This window comes from Vulpes vulpes, chromosome 7 (assembly GCF_048418805.1).
Source record: "Vulpes vulpes isolate BD-2025 chromosome 7, VulVul3, whole genome shotgun sequence".
Taxonomy (NCBI): domain Eukaryota; kingdom Metazoa; phylum Chordata; class Mammalia; order Carnivora; family Canidae; genus Vulpes; species Vulpes vulpes.
Window position 1 is genome coordinate 3,514,425 of NC_132786.1, and position 24,456 is coordinate 3,538,880.

The 24,456-nt window shown below is 36.3% G+C and overlaps 1 protein-coding gene across 1 annotated transcript in view; it reads right to left on the reverse strand.

The window, feature by feature from the left end:
* Positions 1–24,456, reverse strand: part of CNTNAP2 (contactin associated protein 2) — a 1,945,511-nt gene that overhangs the window by 1,069,133 nt on the left and 851,922 nt on the right. The window contains exons 5-7 of the mRNA XM_072762802.1: positions 13,074–13,277; positions 8,237–8,421; positions 1,483–1,626 (exon numbers count right to left, since the gene is read on the reverse strand). Coding sequence (XP_072618903.1) covers positions 1,483–1,626; positions 8,237–8,421; positions 13,074–13,277 — 533 coding nt within the window. The remainder of the gene's footprint in view (positions 1–1,482; positions 1,627–8,236; positions 8,422–13,073; positions 13,278–24,456) is intronic.

Consider the following 24,456-nt stretch of genomic DNA (forward strand, 5'->3'; position numbering starts at 1 on the left):
ATTCAGTCATCTTGGAAAGTTATTTCTAGGCAAAATCTCAGGGTTTTTTTTTTCATCTATAATATGTGTATGATAACATCTCTACTCATCTTGTAGTACTGTTCTCAGACTATCATAAAAGTAACATTCCTAGCACAGTGTCTGCTGCCTTTAAGTGGAACTACTATTTTTCTCTATAGTCAATAATACATTTTATGAGATAATTTCAAAGTTCAACTTTTTTACTCAGTATAAATTATTATTTTTGAAAAAGAATTATTGAAGACAAAATTCATATTAAATTATTTTATAATAATAATAATTTTCATACCCAACCTGAACTCCTGTTTATTCATGAGGGGATTATTTTTAATGATTTTATTTATTTATTTGAGACAGAGAGAGCATAAGCAGGAGGAGCAGCAGAGGGAGAGGGAGAAGGAGACTCCCCACTGAGCTGGGAGCTGGATGTGGGACTCAATCCCAGGACCCCGGGATCACGACCTGAGCTGGAGGCAGATGCTTCACCAACTGAGCCACCCAGGTGCCACCAAGAGGGGATTTCTATTTGTCCAATCATTTTGTGAAAACCGTAGGCTCAAATGTGAGGCAACAGATATCAGAGCTCTTTTGGAATACAGTGTAAGCACTCATAACATTGTCTGCTGCCAGTGACTCTCAGATGCGTCGGTCTCTGGAATCCCAGACTCTCCCAAATAACACTTGCAGGTTGAAATTAACTCCTGTTCTTGCAGAAACATAGGGAACACACACTAGATTTTTCAGCTGATATCTTTCAGTGATCCTAAGAAGTGTCCTGGGGAGGCAGGTATGCTAGAGCATCCTTCAATCTTTGCTCTCCTCCTTGAAATAAGTTAAACCTGGAAAAGACTGACTGCGGAGCTAGAAGAAGATCACTATTAGGTTCTATGTCACAGATTTCACTGTCCAGGGGCAGTCAATCCTTATTTAACTTCCTATACTTAGTATGGTTAAGGCTTTCACAAAAAAGTGTATTTATTTACTTACCTGGATGAATTATCTTTGGAAATATGGAAATGAATATAATAAAGTCTCTGGCTGTAACACTTTTAAAATACTGAATTAAATCATAGACAAGAAATGGGAAGCCATATATGATAAGACATCTGGAAATGATAATGCCAACTTACAGGCTGCTGAACGGCTGGGACAAAGGGCAAGACCAAGGTATGCCTGTCCCTCTGATATGGGGAATCCAGAAACACTGGCTCAAAATCCTTTGCCCCATCTATGTAAACCTTACCATCTACTGCAGGCTAATTTAATTAAAAAAATCATCATTTATTCTCAGAGTATATCCACTATCTACACTTTTGTAGATAATTCTAAAGTTAGTTTTACGTTGTTGAGCCCAATACAAGTATGATGGCAAGTGCTATGATGCTGTTGTTTAACACTCCAGCAAAAACAAAGCTTCTTTGATTTTTCTATGAATGACTATTTTGGAGTGAATGATCTTACCACATTTGAGGGCTCTAGTTTCTTCCTTCTTGCAAGATCAGTTATGTTGATGCCATTGTAATTAATGCTCTCCATGCAGCCTTTGAAGTTCTTTCTACTGCTGGAACTTGGCTTCCCAGAGAAAGGTATGCCTCCAAAGGTTATCTTTGAGAAAAGAAAAAAATGTAAACATTCACACTGTATTTGACTTAATAAAATATTCACAATAAATTAGACTTAATAATTAACAAAACTATTTATACAACCAAGCTCTCTATACTTCTCCCAGAATACACAGACATTTTTTTCTGCCTTCCAAATCTGTTGCATATTAAATTAAGTCGTTGTAGAAGTGCGTAACAGTATCATTCCGGCAATTAGATTATAACTTTAACAAGAAAATAGCAATAATCTCTTGTATTGTAACCACTCAAAAGGCATTTAATTTTCCTGAAATGTTTCAAAAGATTTTATATAGCAACCTTCTTTTATTAAGTAATATTAAAAACACATTTTTATGTTTATCCTTCATAGACATACTAATGAATGTTTCTGGGCATCATGAGATAACCAGCACTGATATAATATAATAATAAACCCTATGTACAATGTAGACTTATTTTTTTAAAGATTTTATTTATTTATTCATGAGAGACAAAGAGAGGGAGGCAGAGGCAGGGGGAGAAGTGGGCTCCCCTTGGGGAGCCCAATGCGGAACTTGATCCCAGGATTCTGGGATCGAGACCTGGGCTGAAGGCAGACGCTCAACCACTGAGCCACCCAGGAGTCCCCTATGTAGACTTATTTTAATCTAAATGACCACTAAAGTCAAAGATTCACTAGACTTATTCTGAATGCAAAACACAGTTCAAAAAGTCTTATTACAATATTGATTAAAATATATATTAGGAGATGGAGGCTGTTCTCTGAGCACTATATGCCTGGAACTATGATAGGTCTTCTAAATCCTAAAGAATAAGATAGATGCTCTTGACTGTGATTCTCTGGCTACTATCACCTATAAGAAGAGATTATGTCAAGGCGCCTGGGTGGCTCTGTTGTAAGCATCTGCCTTGGGTTTGGGTTGTAATCTTGGGGTCCTGGGATCTGGCTGCATGAGGCTCCCTACTCAGCCAGGATTCTGTTTCTCTCTCTCCCTCCACCCCAATTCCCTGCTTGTGTACATCCATGCTCTCTCTTTCTCAAATAAATAATAAAATCTTTAAAAAGAGAGAGAGAATATCTTTTCCCATATATCTTTGGCCAAATTACAGTACTATAGCATCAATTTCCTATAATACAAAATTATACTTAATATACGTATTGCCATAATGACATTTACTGCTAATAGTGAATTAGTGATAAATAAATCTAAATACTAACCAGAGCTGCAATACCAAGATATATAACCCAGATGTTATTTCTCTTTTATTATTCAATGTTACCATTATCTTTTCCTATAAAGCTTCGAAAATGAAAGCAATAGTTATGGCATTTTTGAATGTCAAGAGTTCATATTTGAAACAACGCACAGATTTTTTTTTAAAGATTTTATTTATTTATTCATGAGAGACAGAGAGAGAGAGAGAGGCAGAGACACAGGCAGAGAGAGAAGCAGACTCCATGCAGGGAGCCCAATGTGGGACTGGATCCCAGGACTCCAAGATCACGCCCTAGGCCGAAGGGAGGTGCTCAACCGCTGAGCCACCCGGGCGTCCCTGCACAGATCTTTGTGTTCTAGGAGGCCATTAGCAAATTATGTTCTTTTATTTAGTGTCATGGCATCCTAGATGCTTAGTTTTTGCAGGAAAAAAAAAAAAGCACAAATTAATGATAGATTATGAGACAATATAAAAAAACAAAGACCTCACTTAAAATAAAATTTGTTAATAATGGTTAGCAACCATTATGCATCATTTACCATAGAGTTTATATATGAAAGAAGGGAAAATTGAGAATATATAGAAATTAATTAGGACATGACAAAGGAAAATTATAGTAATATAAAATAGTAGAATTATTACGAAAATATTTTCAAGTGGCACTAAAAGGAACTTATTAGGTACTAAATAAGTATACCTAATACCAAAGGTAAGAATTACTGATAATTATGTTAAGTGTTGTATTTCCTGTCTACAGTTTATTTTACCAATTCTTTCCTAGTTATTGGTAACAAAATCTATGCTTAATGACATGCAGCATCACATTTTGAACATTATTACTAAATACCATTTGAAATATATTGTCTCATTCTCTCTCCACGTGAACAGTTTATTTTGGGCCTTTCATTTTCTGTTTGGATGATGATTAAACACGCCTGTGGTTTCTCTGCTTTCAGCATCCCTTAGCACATGTCCTACCTCATCATCAGAGGTGCCCTAGTGAAGCAATACAGGCTCAACTTACCGGATTTCCTTACAACTAAGAGATGTGGGTTCAAATCCCAATTCCTAATTGTGTAACTAATCACATGATATTAGGTTGTTACATCTTCTAATTATGTATTCCCATCAGTAAGATGGAATACCTGGACCACGAATATTTTCTGATGTTGTAATTATTCAGAAAGTCAAAAAATTGTTGCAATTGTTAGATTATTCATCAGATATTCATATAACTCATATGACTGACTTATTAATGGTCTTACCATTCAATAACAACCTTGACTCTGAGGAGGTAATCACACTGACCATTTTGTTAGCTACCAAGTGTTTGCAAAACGTGGCAGACGGCTAGATACTTCTAGCGTCCTTTCTCCCTACCTTCTTAGGAAAACAAGAATGCTTTTCAGCTGTGCACGTTGCTGTGCAGCTAACACATGGCATTCACCCACCTCTCTGAAACAAGTTTTGGTTTTATTGAGATGAAAGTAGTAAGACTGTGTTTAACTCCAAAAACCACAATCGAAAGAGGAGGAGAGCACAACCTTCTTCACTCTTCCTTCCCAATGGAATGCAAGATGGAATATGAACAGCCATCCTGGGTGATTTGCAATGGGGCTGGAGTAGCAGCAAGGTTAGAGACCAGAGTCTTGATAACCCGGTCATTTGAGCCCAGTGTTACCTTAATGTTTTAGGTAGTTACCTTTCCTAGTGTGACCTGCCTAGTGTTACCTTTCAAATGAAGGAGAATAAACAAGCATCTGTTACGTGGGCCTAATTAATCATAACTGATATATATGGTGATTTCTATTACTTCCCATGGCCTCCTCATATAATAATGCTATGACAGGCTCAGTCAGTTAAGTGCTTGCCTTCAGCCTAGATCATGATCTGAGGGTGATGGGATTGAGCCCCGCATTGGGCTCCCTGCTTCTAGGGAGCTTGCTTCTCTCTCACCCTCTCCACTCCCCCTCTGTGAGCTCTCTCTCTCTCTCTCTCTCTCTGTCAAATAAGTAAATTATAAGATCTTTAAAAAATAATCTTATGACAAATGTGCTATTACATCCATTTTCCAAAAGGGGACTATGATTTGTCCACTGTCACACAACCAATAAGGAGCAAAAAGGGACTCAAACCCAGGCCTTTTGTCCCAGTTTGAGCCATGCAATTGATTCTCTACAAAATCTTAGCTGGTTTCCCCTCTAAAATCCTAGTGTAGTTCTACAGCTATCAGGGGGCATTCATTCCTCTACCTCCCAAGCAGACAGGTATTGCAAAAGCAATGGCATAACATCCACAGTGGTCGATCCTGGAATTTAGCTGAAGAAAAGAGAGAAGCCAGGCCAAACATCAGTGTGTGGTCCTGCCCTTTAGCTGAGAAGAAGGATGTGTATCTGTTTACCTTTGTACCCTTTTTAGGGCACCATGTGGCTAGTAGCTGCCTGCACACAGCGTTTGGCACACTTCACAGTGTCATTGGGCTCCGGGAGGTGATAAGGTAAACTCTTAAGCCATCTTCCACAAAAATAAACAGATTGAGGTACCTCAAAGGAACAAACTTGTTTTCTACTGCTTCTTACATGATGTACATCTCTGGGAATAGTGATAGGTATTAGCTTTCCCCTACGGTGTGCTGAATCCCACTCATACTAGCCCATGAGAACTGATTGTTCAACAGAGCCATTGTTTAAAATTAAATCATATAATTTTAAATTACATTAAATAATAGGTACTAAGAACTCATCTCTATATTTTTATTATTATGTATGTTCCTGAGAATACTTATATTCATTGTGTCTATATAAGCTGGGAATACTCTATCATGGTGTGGTGTAATAAATATATTGGGTCTTTGTTCCCGGTTCCTGGCACAGGGCCTAAAACCCTTGGAATTTTCTGAGTGATAGAAATGTCTTCAGTTATTCATAACACCCCTCCTTTGGGGTTTGAGTCTAGTTACTATATGGATGAGTCAGAGGTATGTGTGAAAACTCAACTGACTCAGGATTCTTTATCAATAAATTTAAATTTCTTCCCAGTGTGTCTAATGATGTTTCAGGGCATTGTCATCTACAGCTGAGGTTCTCAAACATGGTATGTATGTTGATTGGCTTCAAAATGTCCATGAAACTGCTGACTCTGTGTGTGTGCATGAATATTCATGGATTCCACACAAACTCAATAGAGTCTATGACCCCAAATTTTTAATTCTGTTTTTTTGAAAATTGGAATTGTGTTTGCCCATTGCTAATGTTCCAAGATCTCTCATCTCTTCTCCGGTACTTCAAAGTTTATTAATGGAGGATGAATAATTCATCTTTAAGTTCTCTCATTCAGTGGCAGATAAACCACCTAAGCCAAGAAATGTACTAATTTAGAAAAAAATAAAACTTCTGACATTTTCATATTCTTTCTATTGCACCAATCATTTTTTTTAAGGAGACTTTTTTGGGAGATGCAGTTATTTTCTGGTAACCTTAAATTTAATGTTAATAAAGTCTCAATATCAGAGTTTATATAGCATAATCTATTTTAAGCTCCTATTTAGGAATATCTGTAATATATTCATCTCACAGAAAATTTAGAAACAATTTAAATATATAAGGAAAATAAAAAGCACAGTTGCCAATCTTAACTTTTTCAATTATTTTTATAGTGAGCATATTTCACATTTTTTAAAAAAATATATACAGATATTGATTAACACATAAATGTGTGTGTATATGTATATCGACAATTTCAAAACTGCGGACAAGGCACGATGAGTTGGCACAGAAAACTCACAGGGTCACAGCCACCATACACTTCTTACATTTTTTTTTTCTTTTTCTTTTTTTCTTTTCTTTTTCACTTCTTAGGTTTAAAGGATACACAGCAATATTGGACATGTTCTAGGCATTATGTGAAACGCTAGCTTGACCTACTTCACCATTCCAACATCCTGCCACATTGCTCTTGAAGATCTCCAGTCCTAGTGAAGGTGAGCTTTTTTATCACTTCTCTCATAAAAAGAGCGTCACATGAAAGTAAAAGTGGAACAGAAGATGAAGATGGCAGTCAAATCTGATCCCAAAATCCAAGGAGTTGTACCACACAGGGACACTCATCCCATTAGCAAATGATCATTGCTGTTTTAAGAATTAAATAACATTTTTTTTTCATTTATCTGTTTTGTTTTTGTTTTTTTGTTTTTGTTTTTTGAATGGCTACTGAGTTGCTAGGACATAAACATTTATTAAGTAGTCTGGCTCTAGAGATCCCTGGATGGCGCAGCGGTTTGGCGCCTGCCTTTGGCCCAGGGCACGATCCTGGAGACCCGGGATCGAGTCCCACGTTGGGCTCCCGGTGCATGGGGCCTGCTTCTCCCTCTGCCTGTGTCTCTGCCTCTCTCTCTCTCTCTCTCTCTCTCTCTCTCTCTGTGACTATCATAAATAAATAATTTAAAAATATTTAAAAAAAGAAGTAGTCTGGCTCTATTACAGAATGGTCTAGGACATCTGTGGAAAAATTAATAACATACTGGGTTTTTCATGAAGAAAGAAAGCTTAGAAACCCCTTGCTAAATAATATCTCATCCTATTTATTTTGATGATACACTCTTTTTGTTCATTTAGCGTTACTCCTTTTCTCTTGGAATATGTAACACTGTGATGAACATCTTACAGAACTCTTATCTCTATATATGATTAATATTTTTGGTGGATATTTTGAGGTTGAACTGCTCTCCAAATAATTTATTTAAAAAACCTGAAATGCCTACCTGTATAAAATGGGAATTTATAGTTTTTATGAGACCAATATGATTGATTACTTTTTTACCTTTGATCATTCATAAGATAAACTATATGTCCTTTTATTTATGGAGAACCTCTTAAAACATTCTATATTTTACCTTATTTCTTCTATGATAATTATATCTGAGAAAACATAACCTGACAAAAAAAAAAACTATCTATAGTCATGAAGTCATAAATGACTTAATATAAATCAGAACTCAGGATTTCTTAGTATTTTGTAATAAATATTAACCAATCCTGTGTTTATAATATATTGTCTATCCTCAAGAATCATAGGTGGTTTATATCATAATAAACTACCAATGGAAAGATTAGAACATATATTTGTTCTGCACTTACTAAACTGCCCTGATGACATGATATATGGTCTGTTCTCATTAAATTATTACTTTGGTACTAAGATTTTTAAACTATTTCCAATATTCTTTGAAATTACAGATTTAGAAATGAATAAATGACACATTAGACCCTAAAGGTGAAAGATAATTTTTCTTTGGAGAATAAGACAAATGGAGTGGGCAGGTATGTGACTGACAATAGCACAATGACGCAGTCAGAGACTCAAGATCTAGCACGATGGATGGGTCCTCAGCTCACCTCGTAGTCCAGGTCCAGGTAGTCGAATTCTCCATTGGTGCGGAAGTGCTGCACACCTCTGTCCAGGGTGAGGTTAATGCTCCGGCCCTGGCGCTCAATGACCACAGAGTGCCAGTGGTGATCATCCAGCAGACTTCCAGTCATCACGGACGTGTGGCCATAGATGGGGCCCAGCTGGTTGCTTCCTGAGTCATGGAATGAACAGAAATGAGGCTACCACACCACAGCCACGCTGTGTAGCAGCACACCTTCCCCTACAGCCACAGGCTGGTGCCCCACTCAAGTCCTGTCTACTGACAATAGTATGGGGGAACCAGCATGTAAATATACTTCAAGACAGTTTCATATTCAAAATTCATAAAAGCTAATAAAGATGGAAAACACCACCTTTGAAAAGAAAAGAAAAATAAACATTTTATTTTTTACTGTGCCATGAATTCTGCTAAATGTTCCAGGTTCCTTACAAAGTCAGTGCCCCGTGGCTCGGGAGCCAAGTGCCTGGGTTCTCCTGCTGGCTCCTGGCTCCACCACTGGCTCGCTCTGTGATCCTGGGCAAGCTGGCAGCTTCTCTGCACCTATGTTGCCTCATATATAATGTAGAAAATTAGGCTACCAGCTTTTCAAGGTTGCTATGATGATTAACTTAATTAATAGATGCAAAGGACTTAACAAACTTCTTGGCATATAGTGAACATTAGCTAAATGTTTACCTGTTAACAGTCTTCTATGGTTGCTGTTATTTTTGTTATTGGTCAAGAAAACACAGCATGATACTTCCCACTTTCCACTGACTCCAAAAGCATAATTTTAAGGACAATGTAATATTTAATGGCATGGAAAATTAACTTGAATTACATTTTAAAATAAAAACTTGCAAAAATATGTATGTACCATTAATCTAGCTTTGAAAGCAGATTTCCATGGCAACAAGACTATAAATGAGAGTGAAAGGTTGTGAGAATCTAAAATGTTTACTAGGGTCATCTCTGGATACTGTTTACATGTTTTATGCTATCTTCTATTTTGTCTAATCAAGCACTGCTTTTCATGGTCAGGCAAAACTAAATGCTCTAAAAATATAACATGATTCCAAAACAAACAGTATAATATAAATAGGAGAAATATAAATTGATTAGAGCACTGAGTGATTTCCTTTTTTTTTTTCCCCCTTTTCACATTTTGAATGCTAATGATGCCTAAACCTGGCATTTTCTATGGTTTTACTGGATCAGATCTTCTTTCCTTCCAGTGATGAAACCAAATGTGCTGTGACTGGGATTGTGATTCAACTGTCTATGCACATGTGGCAGTGGGGCAGAGTGGGAGAAAGAAAAGTAGGAATAAGTCTAAGAAAAGGATGTGCTCTATTTATTACTTTAAATTACTGTAAATGACTAGAAGACTGAGTAGTAGCAGCTAGATATGCCTGATATTTAGGTAATGGCATTAAAAAGGCACAGTGGACATAGGAGTGAGTGCATTTCCACGGCTCTCATAAATTCCAGTCAGTCAATAAAACTCTAAGTAAACTGCTTTCCAGTGAAATGGTAATGTTCCTTCTGTGAGGTCAGAGGATCAGCTACTAGTTTCAGAACAGTAATGTCACACATATATAAGGCACGGTGGCTTTTAAAGGGCTTCTCTGTGTGTTTCACTTAAAAAAAAAAAAAAAACAAGAAAGGTTTGAAAAAGCAAACATCCTTAGATATAACTCAATTGCTCTGAGTGTGTTTGTGCATATTTTAAAAAGTACTTACATTTGGTTTTCTGATATCTATCCCCCTCTACGCCCCCTATTTCTCCTTATCTTCTACTGAAACTTGTTTCAAGAATGATTTAGAGATATTTTCCCCAGATAATACATGAATACATGTACATAATTATAAGTGGAGAGTATTGTGAAGAGTTAATATGTTACATTAATAAATCATTTCCAACACTAACCATAGTTCAGTCTAATTCCTTCCAGATTTTTTTCCTGTACATATATTTAACTATATACATATATACTTATGTGTGCATATATAATCAAAATATTGAGATATTACTTATAATATTTTATACTACAGTTTAATTTAATGTTTTATCTTTTATTTTTTATTTTTTAATAATAAGTTTATTTTTTATTGGTGTTCAATTTGCCAACATACAGAATAACACCCAGTGCTCATCCCAGGTAGGAAATATCAGAAAGGGAGACAGAACATAAAGACTCCTAACTCTGGGAATGGGTGACAATTTAATGTTCTATAGTAATTTTTTAGAATTAAAATTATTCACAGATATTTTAAATTCATATCGACATATTTATTCTATATGCTTAGCTTTTTTTTCCCAATTTTTGACAGTGTAATCAATATTACCAAGTACATCCTTGGACTTATATCCTATAACCATCTCCCATTATTTCCTTATATTATTAGACTAAAATATACAGGCAATTTTTAGATATCTGAAGACACTGTCAACTGTTCTATTGAAAATATTTTCTGATACAAAGAACAGTACAAAGATTTATGTCACATATTCCTCAATACTGATATTATTTTTAAAATGATTTACTTAACAAAAATTAGTCATTATTTTATCGTGCATTTATTTTATAGACAGTGCCGTAGAACATCTGATGTTCATAGAACACTTCTACATTTTCTTCTATGCATTACCTTTTATGTCCTATGTCTACATTTTCTCTTAAAGCCTTGGCATTCTTAAGGAGTGGTATAAATTCTTACTCATGAATGCACTAAACGTCCATATTTGACATTTGCATTTTTCTAGTTTCACAGGCATTGTGATTTTATGTAATGTAAAATAATTCAATATTTTTTTGTGTAATTAACCAATCCAGCTTTTTGTGTGGTTTTCTTCTTCATTTTTTCTTATAGAAGCTATTATTTCTATCAGATCAGATTTGAAGTGAGGAAAGTTTCATAATAAAGGGTAAATCTTTACAGACATTGTATCAAGTATTACCAACAACAACAAAAAAACTAACTGAAACTGCATATTTTAGTATAGTACTAACTTTCAAAGTAATAAAACTTAAAATGTAGAACACAAGCCATATTCGGAAATGTCTAGACTACTCAGACTGATAAGCAAGTCAAAAAAGGCAGGATCTGGTTTTGGGTTCTTATCTTTAGTTTTGTAGCTTTCGACTGGGACACATATGAACTTTAACTATTAATATATTTTAGTTATAATATTTTTGTAGAATTCTCTTATTATTTACAACAGAAGAAACTTTATGGAATACGTGATGCCTTCCAAAAAATTCTTGTATAAATCCCAAAACTTTTAGCCAACCAAGAGATTTTAAAAATGCTTTGAAAACAACAAAAACCCAAGACAAAATAAGAACTCATTCAAGTTTAACTCATTCTTCAGCCAATATTTTATTTCTCAATTTCTGATTCTCTGATTTCTAGTTAGATTATGTTTGAAAAATTCAGTTCCACATTTCTCATCTTTTCTTAACCTATGTCAATAAAACTACCATCCTTTCTATTCCACTGAGAGAAAATCAACAGTAACCTCTATGTGGTCTAAGCCAATATTCACCTGCCTATCTTCATCTTAGGTGAATTCAACAAAATAGCTGCCTCTTTTCTTTCCCTGGTCTCTGATACCACACGTTCCCATTTCCTCCTGCCTGCTCACTGCCTATTCCCCTCAGTCTCCATGTAAACTTCTTCTCCCTCCCATTAATACATGCAACTCCCTAATTGAAATCTCAACTCTGATGTCTAATAAGAAATCAAAATGCATCACGTTCACTTTAGACCTCCTGTATTAGAGGAAACTAATAATCCTTTACCAGAACTCTAGAGAAAATATAGACTTGTCTCTACTTCTGAAAATGGCACTTAAGTTCCTTTGATGTGTAGGAACTTCGCTTCTTCTCTTTCTTCCTCGTTACATATCATGCTAAACTTACCACTGAAGTCATCTCCCACCTAGACCTACTTCCTTGCATCTCCACTGAGCCACCTCTGCAAGCCCAGGCTACGTCTCACTTGCATTATGAGGGAGTCTAGCTTTGAAGTTCATGCAAATGCAAGCATTTTCTTTTACAGAAGTCTCAGTAAACTTTTAAAAATAAGATCATGATGCCATGTAGTTTAAGGCCTACCAACAGCTTCTTTTTCTTGACTAACACCGCCTAAAAACTTTCCCATGCTGTATAGGATCTTACAGGATTTGAACAATCCCCAACTTTCAGTTTCCGTCTTCTCCACTGACTCACTTCATTTCATCTACCCACACCAGCCTCCCTCCTGTTCCTTGAACATGTTGGATCTTTGTCAGTAGTGACTGGTAGCTGGGATGCTCTTCTCTCGGATATTCTCACGGCAGTTATAGCCATAACTGAGATCTCAGCTAGTGTATCTTCTCCAGGAGGATGTTCCTTCATACATATGCATACATATCTCCACAGTATGTCTTATCATTTTAGCTTATTTGATTGATTTTATACCACTTATCATTATTTGAAGACAATGCTTTCGATTTAGTTGTTTTAAAATAATAGATAATATATTTTCTAGCTCCTCCACTAGGTCATAAACTTCATGAACTTAAGGACCTTCTCTATTGGTTCACCACTGTTTCTCAGATGCTAGTATATAGTACCTTGCTAAGGACAAGGACATAAGAATTATTTTTTAATGAATAGTACATATGGATTAAACCACTATGGATTAAAGATGAATTGATAATGGGAACTGCTTTTTTATAATTTCCATTTTAAGAATTAAGGAACATCCACATTTTACTAATGTGGATTAATGAAGATTAATAAATGAATAAAATGGTGCCAAAAGTCAGAACATACCTAGGTTTAAGCTGAAGACCAGCTTGGCTTTTTTCAGTTCCAGGGTGATGTAATCCCCTTGCTGTCCTTCCCCATGCAAGATCACCCCTTCACTTTCAGAGGTTTTAAATTTCAAGGCAATGACGTCTTTCAGTGTTTTCATCTTCTTGTTTCTGAATCTATATGGTAACACGACGTGGCCATCAAAGTTGATAACATCAGCCCCTAAGAGAAGAAACAAATAACATTTTATTTCAGTTCTTGTATGTCACTACCCAGTGTGAAATACACCCACTTCCAATGGGTGTTTGCACAGAAGAAATGAGGAAGAAGTGTTTTTTTCCTGAAAAAAATCTGGAGTCCTGGGTTTTTGTTCTATTTCTTCTTTTGGTTTGTCTGTTCTGAAATAAATTTTATGGAAAATATTCATAAAAATTGATCAAAGAAATCTTTATCAGTATAAAATCATCCTTTAATTGTAATACTAACAACATAAATACTGTTAATGATTTATAAGCTTCAAATTTTAACTTGTGAGTCTGGAGTTTACTTGAAAAAAATAAAATTTTTAATTCTTGACATATTATGAGGTTTTAACGTTTTCCTTCTTAAATGGGACTAATTCTTCATGATTTTTAAGTACACATTTTGCTCACAAATTTATTTTTTTGACATAAGAACAAAGGATCCTGAAATGTGGAATTTAATGATATACTCATTCCTCTAATGGTTTTTAATGTTCTACTGCATTTTCAACAAATGTTATGGTAGTACCCAGAGTTTATAGCTAACTGAACTTCAAGAAGCTTTGTGCTATTTGCTCTTGGACCTCAAGAAGAACAAATACACTATGACTAGAGTAGCTCTAATCTGGTTTTAGAAAATTTTACTGAAGACATGAAATTATATAGGCTTTTTAAAAATATAAACAATTTTGTCACCACCCTCGGAAACAAGTGATGGTGGGAAGGGGGGTGGTGGATTAGTTTCATAACTGCCACTTACTCACATCAGAAAAGGAAAATGACATGAATCTTATTATGCACTACTGGTCAGTAGGTTTCAAATCCATGGAATGGCTCAAAGATGAACTGTAATTATTCAGAGTAGATTTTGAGTACAAATAGAAACCTACTTATCATAATTAGACCTTTGTAATTAAAAATATTTTTTAAAAATCCATTTCTTTAAGCTTTTGATTTTGAATAATAGCAAATGCAGTCAAACTGGATAGCTCTAATTACTTTAGAATTACAAGCCTGAATGAAGCCTGCCTCTCAATTTGGAGCAAGGTCTTGCTAGGGATTTTCACAGTGACAGTGGAGAAAAATAATAGCAAGTTTAAAGCCTGTTGGAGAAATATTTTTTTCATCTCATGTCCTAAGTCCCTGGCACCTGTATACTTCAACTGCCACAGGAAATACCTTGGCCCCCAACTCTCAAGTAATAAGAGCATGTCCCTTCACCGTAGCCTCAGTGGAAATGCAGAGCTACCATAGCTAGTCACTCTTTTTGTACACTACTTGCAATTATAAGTTTTGCTCTTATTTCTTGAGATTTGTCGCATTCAAAAAAGCTCAGAAAGAAAAATGGAACTTTGCACTTTTAAGTTTTCATTCTTATAGTCGATTCTTTACCATCCATAAAAAGACCTTCTTAATCAACAAAATTCTGTTCTCTAAGACTGTAAATCACAGAGGTTTATTTTACTATGGGGGGAAAATCAACCATTAAATTTAGGCTTCTGCTAACACTGCAAAGCCAATTAGACTTTAGCTTAATCATCTATACTGTCACAGCTGAATTCCAATTGCAGTATCTTTATCATCTGTGATGAGAGGTAAGAGAGAAAAAAGTGGAATCTGATTATAAGATCTCAGGTTGAATTTATAAATGCAGCAGTTGGAAGAAATTACTTTTTTGTCTGAAAAGTGCATAAATGAAAAGTCAGGAGGAGGGAGTAAATCCTGAACCCCAGAAAGTAATTTTGCAGTCAATTTCATGTCAGTGACAGTTGACTAATAGACACATCATTTTTAAATATCTTCAATATATATTAATTGACATAAAATATTCCCCATTCATCTTTCAGGAAGTAAATGTTCTCTAAGCTTAGATAGAGGAAAGAATCCACCCCTACCATATCTTCTCCTAAATCAAAATTTACAATCTGTTCTAGGTATGGAGTAGTACAAATGCTGGTGCCTCTCTCCCCCAGTTTTAGAGCAATGGAAAGAGTGAGAGAAAGAATGGGCATGGTTTATTTCTTCAGAGAGTCGTAGAATATCAGCAAAAACATAAAGGAACACTATTTTTGCGGACTAAGCCTTATCTTGCAAATGGTAAGTGGCCATTTGAGAAATTGATAAAATGCTCTGCAAACCAGGCCTTTTACATTATGAAATCAAAGTTGTTCTTCTATAACTGGGTTAAAGCTTGCATAATATCATCATAAAGATGTGAGCTCAGAGTTGTCTTTGAAAACACAAAATTCCTAGAAATAACCTGTGATATAATATTCATACAGAAATATATACGTACACTTTTAACAGAGTCCGGGATATGGTAAAATCTATTAGAATTTAATTCTATTTCTTACAAAAATATATTTAAATTTCATTTGACATCTAATAATATGTTGTGCTTATTTTGGGACAAGCCACCCTTTTTCCCCCTATTACCCTGATTGCTTATCACTCCCTAGAATTAAGTTTTCTATGCAGTGATTAAATATGTATGGTTGAACTGTTTAAGCAATCTGAGCAACAACAATGGCTAGTCAAAGAGTGAATGCAAAATCACAGCGCTTCCACAATTTTGTTTCTAACAATAACTCAGAGAGCTGGTAACGTGCCCAGTTCATCAAAACATCCTGGGAGAGAAGGCTTTTTTCTTTTCTTTTTAATTTCATTGTCAGTCTTTACTTTGATTTTGGAGAAGACATTTTGGAGAAGAGGGTTTACCATCTAAAGATTTTAATAGTTAAAAAAATCATTTGCTATATTTTTTACTACAAGTTTAATATATATTTACTGTTGAAAGGAAATCAAATAATATAGAAACAGAGAACGTATAATGTGACTCCCAAAACAGGAGATCACCAATATGATCGATATGGGCAAAAGGTCAGTGCACAGCCTTCCAGGTGTTATTCATTTACTTATATATCCACCTACCTCCTCATGTAATGTATGGAATTATTCATATGTTATTATATATACATACATGCATAGATATGTGTGTATATGTGGGGGGTGTGGGTGCATGTGTGAGGGCAGTAGAGACAGAGATGAGAATGTCATTTCCTTTGGATATAGTTCAAAATGTTGACTGATAAGCAGCTTGAATGTTGGGTAATATAATATTTATAAATATTAGTTGGGAAATTGTATGTTTTAGCTAATTAGTATATTTTGTTGGTCTTCATGCACCAAGGCACTTATATAAAGTAAGAATATATCTAATTAGAAAGGTAATTTATCCTGTTTATTTGAAAAAGTTAGAAATGTAGGGATGCCTGGGTGGTTCAGTCAATTAAGCATCTGACTCTTGGATCTGGCTAGGATCATGATCTGGTCATGAGACTGAGCCCCACATGGGGATCCATGCTCGGCCTGAGTTGGCCTGAGATTGTCTCCCTCCCCCTGAACTCTGGAAGTAAAATTTAAAAACACTATAAAAGATAGAATTTGCTTAGTTTTGCAAATGTTCTTTTTCTAAGTCAGAGGTCAATATTTTGGATATGACCAGACAGCATTCCTGCCATCTTTACTCTTTATCCATCCAATGATTTCTATTCTTGATAGTATTTATCCCTATCATATATTTTTTAAGATTTTATTTATTTATTCATGAGAGACAGATTGAGAGAGAGAGAGAGAGAGAGAGAGAGAGAGGCAGAGACACAGGCAGGGAGAAGCAGGCTCCATGTAGGGAGGTGGATGCGGGACTCGGTCCCGGGACCTCAGGATCACATCGGCCCCGGGGCCAAAAACCAGGCACTGAACCACTGAGCCATCCAGGGATCCCCTGTACCTGACATATTTATGTGATTCTACATTTACAGCATTATACACACTCTCTTCTGCTGAAAACATATGCATCAGAGACTGTGTGTTCCCCGCCTCCACCCTGATGCCCAGTACTTAGTGCCTCAGAAACAGCCCATACTCATTCAGTATTTGTTAAATGACTGTGTGTTGTCATTGCTATTTCAATAAATTGGATTAAAGTATTATAGACATCATTGTTTTATACTTTTTCATTAGAGATGAGAATCACTAGTTGCAAGAGACATCAAGAATCATTCTGATCCCTCTTGGTGCTGTAATTATTCAAATATACAAGGTTTCAACTGTTGGAGAAAAAAATGGTAATATTAGGCTACATGCTGTGGTGGAGGGTGGAATTCACTCCATTTTTATTAATTGAATCGGTATTATTCAACCAACAGACATTAACTCTGGAGGTATGTGATCTATTTCATCTCATCTGCACACTGCTTTGATCTCATTAATTTCTTCCTTCTAATCCACTGCCTTTTCTTTCAATATATCTGTGGTTTAAACCTAAATAGTTAAAATAGACCCCAAAATGTCAATAACAGCTAATTTAGAGTAATAGCAAATGAGCCTTCTCCAAATCCTTCAAAAAATATCTAATATAGACTCTAAAAAGTCACTTCTCTTTCGGGAAAAGAATAAAACAAAAACAAAAACCTTCAAAGCTCTTTCATGAAGGTCAGCATCTCACATTTTGTGCAATATTTCTCCTTAAAATGTGCTGCTTTGCTGCTGGAGATTTACCCCAAAGATGCAGATGCAATGAAACGCCGGGACACCTGCACCCCGATGTTTCTAGCAGCAATGTCCACAATAGCAAACTGTGGAAGGAGCCTCGGTGTCCATTGAAAGATGAATGGATAAAGAAGAGGTGGTTTATGTATACAATGGAACATTCCTCAGCCATTAGAAATGAAAAATACCATTTGCTTCAACGAGGATGGAAATGGAAGGTATGATGCTGAGTGAAGTAAGTCAATCGGAGAAGGACAAACATTATATGGTCTCATTCATTTGGGGAATATAAAAAAAAAGTGAAAGGGAATAAAGAGGAAAGGAGAAAAAAATGTGTGGGAAATATCAGAAAGGGAGACAGAACATGGAAGACTCCTAACTCTGGGAAACAAACTAGGGGTGGTGGAAGGGGAGGAGGGTGGGGGATGGGGGTGACTGGGTGACGGGCACTGAGGGGGACACTTGACGGGTGTCTGTATGTTGGCAAATTGAACACCAATAAAAAATAAATTTATTATTAAAAAAATGTGCTGCTTTGCCCTTAGGTACTTGAAAACTCATAGTAGAACAACAACAACAACAACAACAACAACATCAGAGGAATCTGATTTTATTTTTCCATAAAACTGGACTTGAGTATTTAATGGCCTAGAAGATCCACATGGACCTTCCACAGGCAAATCTAACTCTATGAGTCCAACCCGTAATTCCTTCTCTGGGGGCCCAAACACTTGCTCTTGTACCCATTATCTAGTCAAGACAGGAATCTGAGGCTTTCTTCAGCTTCTTCCTATCTCAGTTGCCCACATTCACTCATTTTTAAGCTCTATAAATAAAGCCCATCTTTGGTTTTAAAACAAAGAGTTCATTTTTTATGCATGCCACCAAACTACCATCACCTCACACAGTGTCTATGCTAGAAGATGATTCCCACGCTCTAGTCTAACTTCCCTTAAATCTATCCTCCACACAGAAGCTAAAAAGATCTTCCTAAAATAAACTTTGTTGTCGAAAAACTCTTCAGCATGGCCTACAAGACCCTCCATGACAGAAACCCTGCCTTTTTCCATGGCTTATGTTTTCACAGAGGTTTAGGCATCCTCCGAGCTTCAGATAATTCTCACCTACTAGAAAAGCTTTTCTTGTAAGAAAGAGCCCATGTCACCCTTACAGACTTTTATCGTATCACTTCTCATCTTACGTTGAAATGATCTCTTGATGGGTCTGATTTCCTCTGTTGATTTTAAGCTTTCCTAAGGTACAGATTCTGGATGGTTCCACTTTGTACTTCTGGCACAATAAATACTTCTTAGACTGATCTAAATGTAAGTGGTGTTTGAGACAAGACAAAAGGAAAACTCACTGTTTTTATTTTCCTTCAAAACCGTACCTGGCACAATACAGTTTACAGACTTATGCATGATTTAGTGGCATGTATTTATATAAATACTACAACTCTGGGCTTCTGATGTGAATAAATAGTTTAAAACATGAAATGCTTTTATTATACTCACACTGGAGTTCTTTCTTTATAAGTCAAAGGCTAAACTATTTAACTCTAGTATGAATTTAAATACAAAATGTATATATGTTTTTCTTTTAACTAAGTTTAAAAGACATTTTACTGAATTTATTTATTTTTATTCTTAAAAAAAATATTTTATTTACTTATTCATGAGAGACACACACATAGAGAGAGAGAGGCAGAGACACAGGCAGAGGGAGAAGCAGGCTCCGTGCAGGGAGCCCAATGTGGGACTTGATCCCAGGACTCCAGGATCATGCCCTGGGCTGAAGGCAAGCACTAAACCACTGAACCACCCAAGAATCCCAATTTAATACTAACTTGAGATATAGATATATTCTATAAAGAAGCAAGATGGACTTGCTCTCTGTATTTCCTATTATTGGATTACTTCACAAAAAAAACTATAATGTGTGATAAATCATGATTCATTAATCACAGGGTTAGCCCACATGAAAAATCCCAGAGAAATATTAGTAATTTTCTGAAATTATATTATTCAAAATCAAAGGACCAAAAGAAAACAACAACAACAACAACAAAAAAAACAAGGTTCTTCCCGTTTCACCCAAAACGGTCATTTTCACACTCACACCACACAAGACATCAGAAAACCAGACTGATACGCTTCTGAGCAGGGTTACAGCTTTAATATATCTGATAATGCAGAGATAATAAGAAATTTCTGAAAATTAGCATAAAATCTATTTGTAGGAAATCCATGTGGAAGCTATTTTTATTTATTTTTGTAAATCAAAAAGTCAAACAAATTAGACTTGCCTTCTCTGTGATAATATTGCTGTTTACTGTAAACAGCTCTACAGGTTCTGACCATACACAATCTATTTTTCTGCTTAGGAGAAGACTACCTAGAATAATAAACCCTAAGTAAATATTCCACGGATGAAGAAAGGAACCAGACATCAATAAACCCCCAAAATGTATTTTATTATTCCTAACATTTTTCCCAGTTATTTTTTTTTTATCAGTATTTATTTAAACTCACTTCTGTTTCTTGTTGCATTTAAAACATGGTTGTCAGCGTTGGGGCCAAATATCAATGCTACATAGGCTAATGGATAGCAGTTGGATTTAGGGACTTGCTCTGGGGCACTGATTTCATGGATAATTTATATATACTGAGGAAGAGATAAATTATTCGTATTAGTAAAGGTGCTGAGGGGTTTCAACAACCCTGGCCATTTCCTGAAGCTGCCACAGGCTTCCCCTTTCCCCTCTGTATTCACGGGGTCTTCCATTGTCTGCATCCTGGCCTTCCCATCTGGGGCTTTGCCCCTCCCAGAGTCAGCCAATTCCTACAAGCGCATCCTCCAAATACAAACCCACCAATCCAGAGCCCCCAGCCCAGCCCAGCCCAGCTGTCTTCATCAGGTTCTCACACTCAAGACCACGATCCCTCTGTCCTAGTCACCTCAGGGTTAAGTAACAAACAACCTGGGACAGTCCCTGTGCCCAAGAGCTGTCCCAAGTCCCTGGGACAGTCCCTGTCCTCACCTATTACTTACCTGCAGAAACCACAATGAAGGCTCTTACCTCCTGACTGACCCAATGCTTCCCCTTATGCTTCCCCCCTATGGCACTCCTCTTGGGAGCTGTAATAAACTCTCTTTTTAATGGCAGTTGTTTCCTGATATATCAGCCTTGTAATATTTTAAATTTTAGATCAATGCCTTGTATTTTAAAACACACCTGTTGGCCTTACCATACGTCAGATACACTATATTCTAATAGACTTTCTGCAGAAAATTCCCTTACTATATCTTAGAAAAGAGAAGAAGGGAAAAATCAAAGTTTTGGCCAAGCAAGAAAAAAAAAATCTTAGAAATGTTGGCTAGATATGCAAACAGCTCCTTTATGGTACATTGTAGAAACCATTATCAAAGGTCTGATATCAGCTGGAATCCTCTGAAATGATTTCTACACTCATAGCATTGTGCCAAGAATGTGGGGCCACTGAAGTAAAGGGGTGAAGTTTTATGATAGAACTAATATAGGTAAACTCTCCTGGTACAAGACAGAATAAGGAATCAAGGCAGATGGGGAAACAGCATATTCACTGTTTTATAGAGCTCAGTAGTTCTGTGCGATTTTAATATATAAGGGTCATATATCATGGGGCAGGTTTAGAATTGGTACATGAAGGACCTAATGCTCCACGCAGAAGTCAGGAGTCTCTATGAGTAATGATGGCATCCTTGGGGGAAGGTGCTTGCTCAGACTTGTATCTGTGTTGATTATCAAGAGAGTGGGAAGAATGGAAGACAGTGCAGAGGAAGAGATAGCAAAGACCGTTCCTCCAAAAAAGCTGATGGTCTAAGAGTGTCAACAAAGGTTATACTGAGCCAGAATTCAGAAAGCAACTGTCACTAAAGAATGCAAACCTTTTTGATCATGAATTGTTGCTACCCAGAATTTTGAAACGGTTAAGGCTTCTAAAATGATTGAAGACTTTCAGATAAATATTTACAGGCAGAATTTTCTCTAATGGCATGGAAAATCCAACACCACAAAAGCAACAAGATTTTTAATGGGATTGAAACTACCTTAAAAACAAAAATGAAATTGCAAAGAATTCTTCTTTGAAATATGATTAAATTCAATTATTTGCACAACCCTAATTTTTAGAAAGAACCTCAGAGGTGTATCAATTCTTTGGCTATCTCACATTTAATGCTCTATCTCATTCAAGTCCATATGTTAGAAAACTAACATTATTCTCAAAATGTCAAATCAGTATTTTTTCCAAAGAGTACACGCTTCCTCAACAGCCACTACAAAGGTTCCTGGACACCTGGCAAGATGGAGTAAGTGACTAATGAAATGGTCATTTTTATTTATTTACTTTCTACACTTCTCTGACAGGCAAATGAGTTGGTACAAATGATGTGCATTCACTTGTAAGAGACAGGATATATGCTTAGGATGTTTTGTGTTTATGCATAGGATGTAGCACATTACAGCTCTGCTTTATTTTTGGTTTGATTTCTCATACCTTTGGGCGAATCTTTTACATCAACCATAAAATACGATTAATAAAGCCCAAAAGGTACACATGTTGTGACATACTGTGCTCTCTCCTCTCCATCAGAGCAGTGGGGTCCTGTCTGGTAAAACATTAAATAGTACTCTGTGGCCCACTCGTCAGCACACCTCGGCGACTGGGGCACTGGAGGAAATCTGATTCACTGTGAATTTGGGTGCCATCCATTACTTCCTGCCACCTGCATGCCTACTGAGTCCCTGGTGAACAGGCTGAATTAACTCACTTCTACAGGTGAGCAATGCTCCTACCACTTGTGCAGAAAGCCAGCCTTGACAGTGCTAAAATAATTGGAAGCACCTGAAATTAGAAGTCGTAACTTCAACGCTCAGAGGGACAAGCGGTCCATGCACATTGGTGATGTCTGGCTTGATGTAAAATCCATTGGTCTTTCACTTTTTTCACTTATGATAGAGATACTTGCATAACAGAGACGGTATCTCCCGGATTTAATGACAACAAGGAAAATATGCTAAATTAATGGCTTTAAAATTTGGTCTTGATAGTTGAAAAACAATGAGGAGGTTTTGGGGATATAATATGTGAGAGGTGGTCCCTATCCATTGTAGCAAACTGAGGTTATGCAGCGATGCTGTTGGTATTCAAATGTTCAGCTTTCAAGAAATGTTTGAAATCTAACATTTTAATGAAATCTCCCTATTTTTAAATGTTGAACAGCTGATTTGGGGCCTATTAAGCAGAAGCTGCTAGCTAGTGCCTCACAGATATTTTCTTATTTGGCCACAAATCTCTTTGAACTTGCATACTATCAAAATATAAGATTCACTGGATCATAATAACTCTGAATGTTTCATTTTCGAAGATATAATTTATCTGTGAATTATCGCAATACGTATCAACAAGGAATATTATTTTTTAAAAGGCAAATTCTTTAGAAACCCGGTAGGCTAGTTCTAAACAGAGAAAGAGTGGATGGCTAAAACGGCAAACTTTAATGGTTATCATATGATACAGAGATAAATTGCTTTATGCTACCTCAATAACACTAAACGCAAAAAAGAAAGAAGGGAGAAAGGGAGGGAAGGAGAATAAGGGCAGGGGGAGGATGGAAGAAAAAAAATCACCATTTATCTGAGCTTCATTCATTGAGATTTTGGATAGAAAACTACATTTTTTCAAGTATTACCAATTATTAGGTAGAGCTGACCCTTCATTACTGGCAGATGCTATATGTGAATAATTGCCTACTCATTAAAATTTAGGTGCGTCCCCACTCATGGACACGTGAAGTGGGGCCCAATATCTGAGTCACCTGATGTCCACATTACCAGCTAATGTCACATACGACAATGCTCTAGGTTCTTATTTCAGCTTTCATACTATAAAAAAATGGGTCCCTTTCACAATTTAGTGCCATATTAATTTGCACTTTGTTGTTTTGGGAATGATTCCGCTTTTTTAAATTGTCTCTCTCCCAAGAGTAGAGCTGAAGTGCTGTGTAGTGCTGTGTAGGGCTCTTGGGAAATGTAAGAAAGTGCCTGTGAGATGTGCCTGATGGAGAAAATGCATGTGGCAGATAAACTTTGTTCAGGCTTGAATTATGGTGCTGTTGACTGTGAGTTCAGTGTTCATGAATCCACGAGATACACTAGATGAGATGCCTTTAAATGCAAACACAAACCAGGTAATGTGGTTATGTACTGATTGGTTGGCAGAAATGTAGTGACCAGGAGCTCATAGGAACCCAACCTGCATTTCTCCTGGAACCAATGGTTCAGTTTTGAGAATTTAGTCTTCATGGCAATTATATGTATAGGACACAACTACTGTGAATAATGAGAACTGACCGTATTTGCATCGCCATTATTCCTTTAAACAGAAAAACAAAGCGCACTTTTGAAATACCACACGTAGGAGAGTGAAAATATAATAAAGAAATATTTAAATTATCCTTGAAGAACATGATCAGCAAACTAAATCTCTTCACAGGTGAGTGCAACGCTGAACGTTATGATCTGACAAATGTGCTCCTCCTTTCCTTCTCACTGTGTAAACATGCAT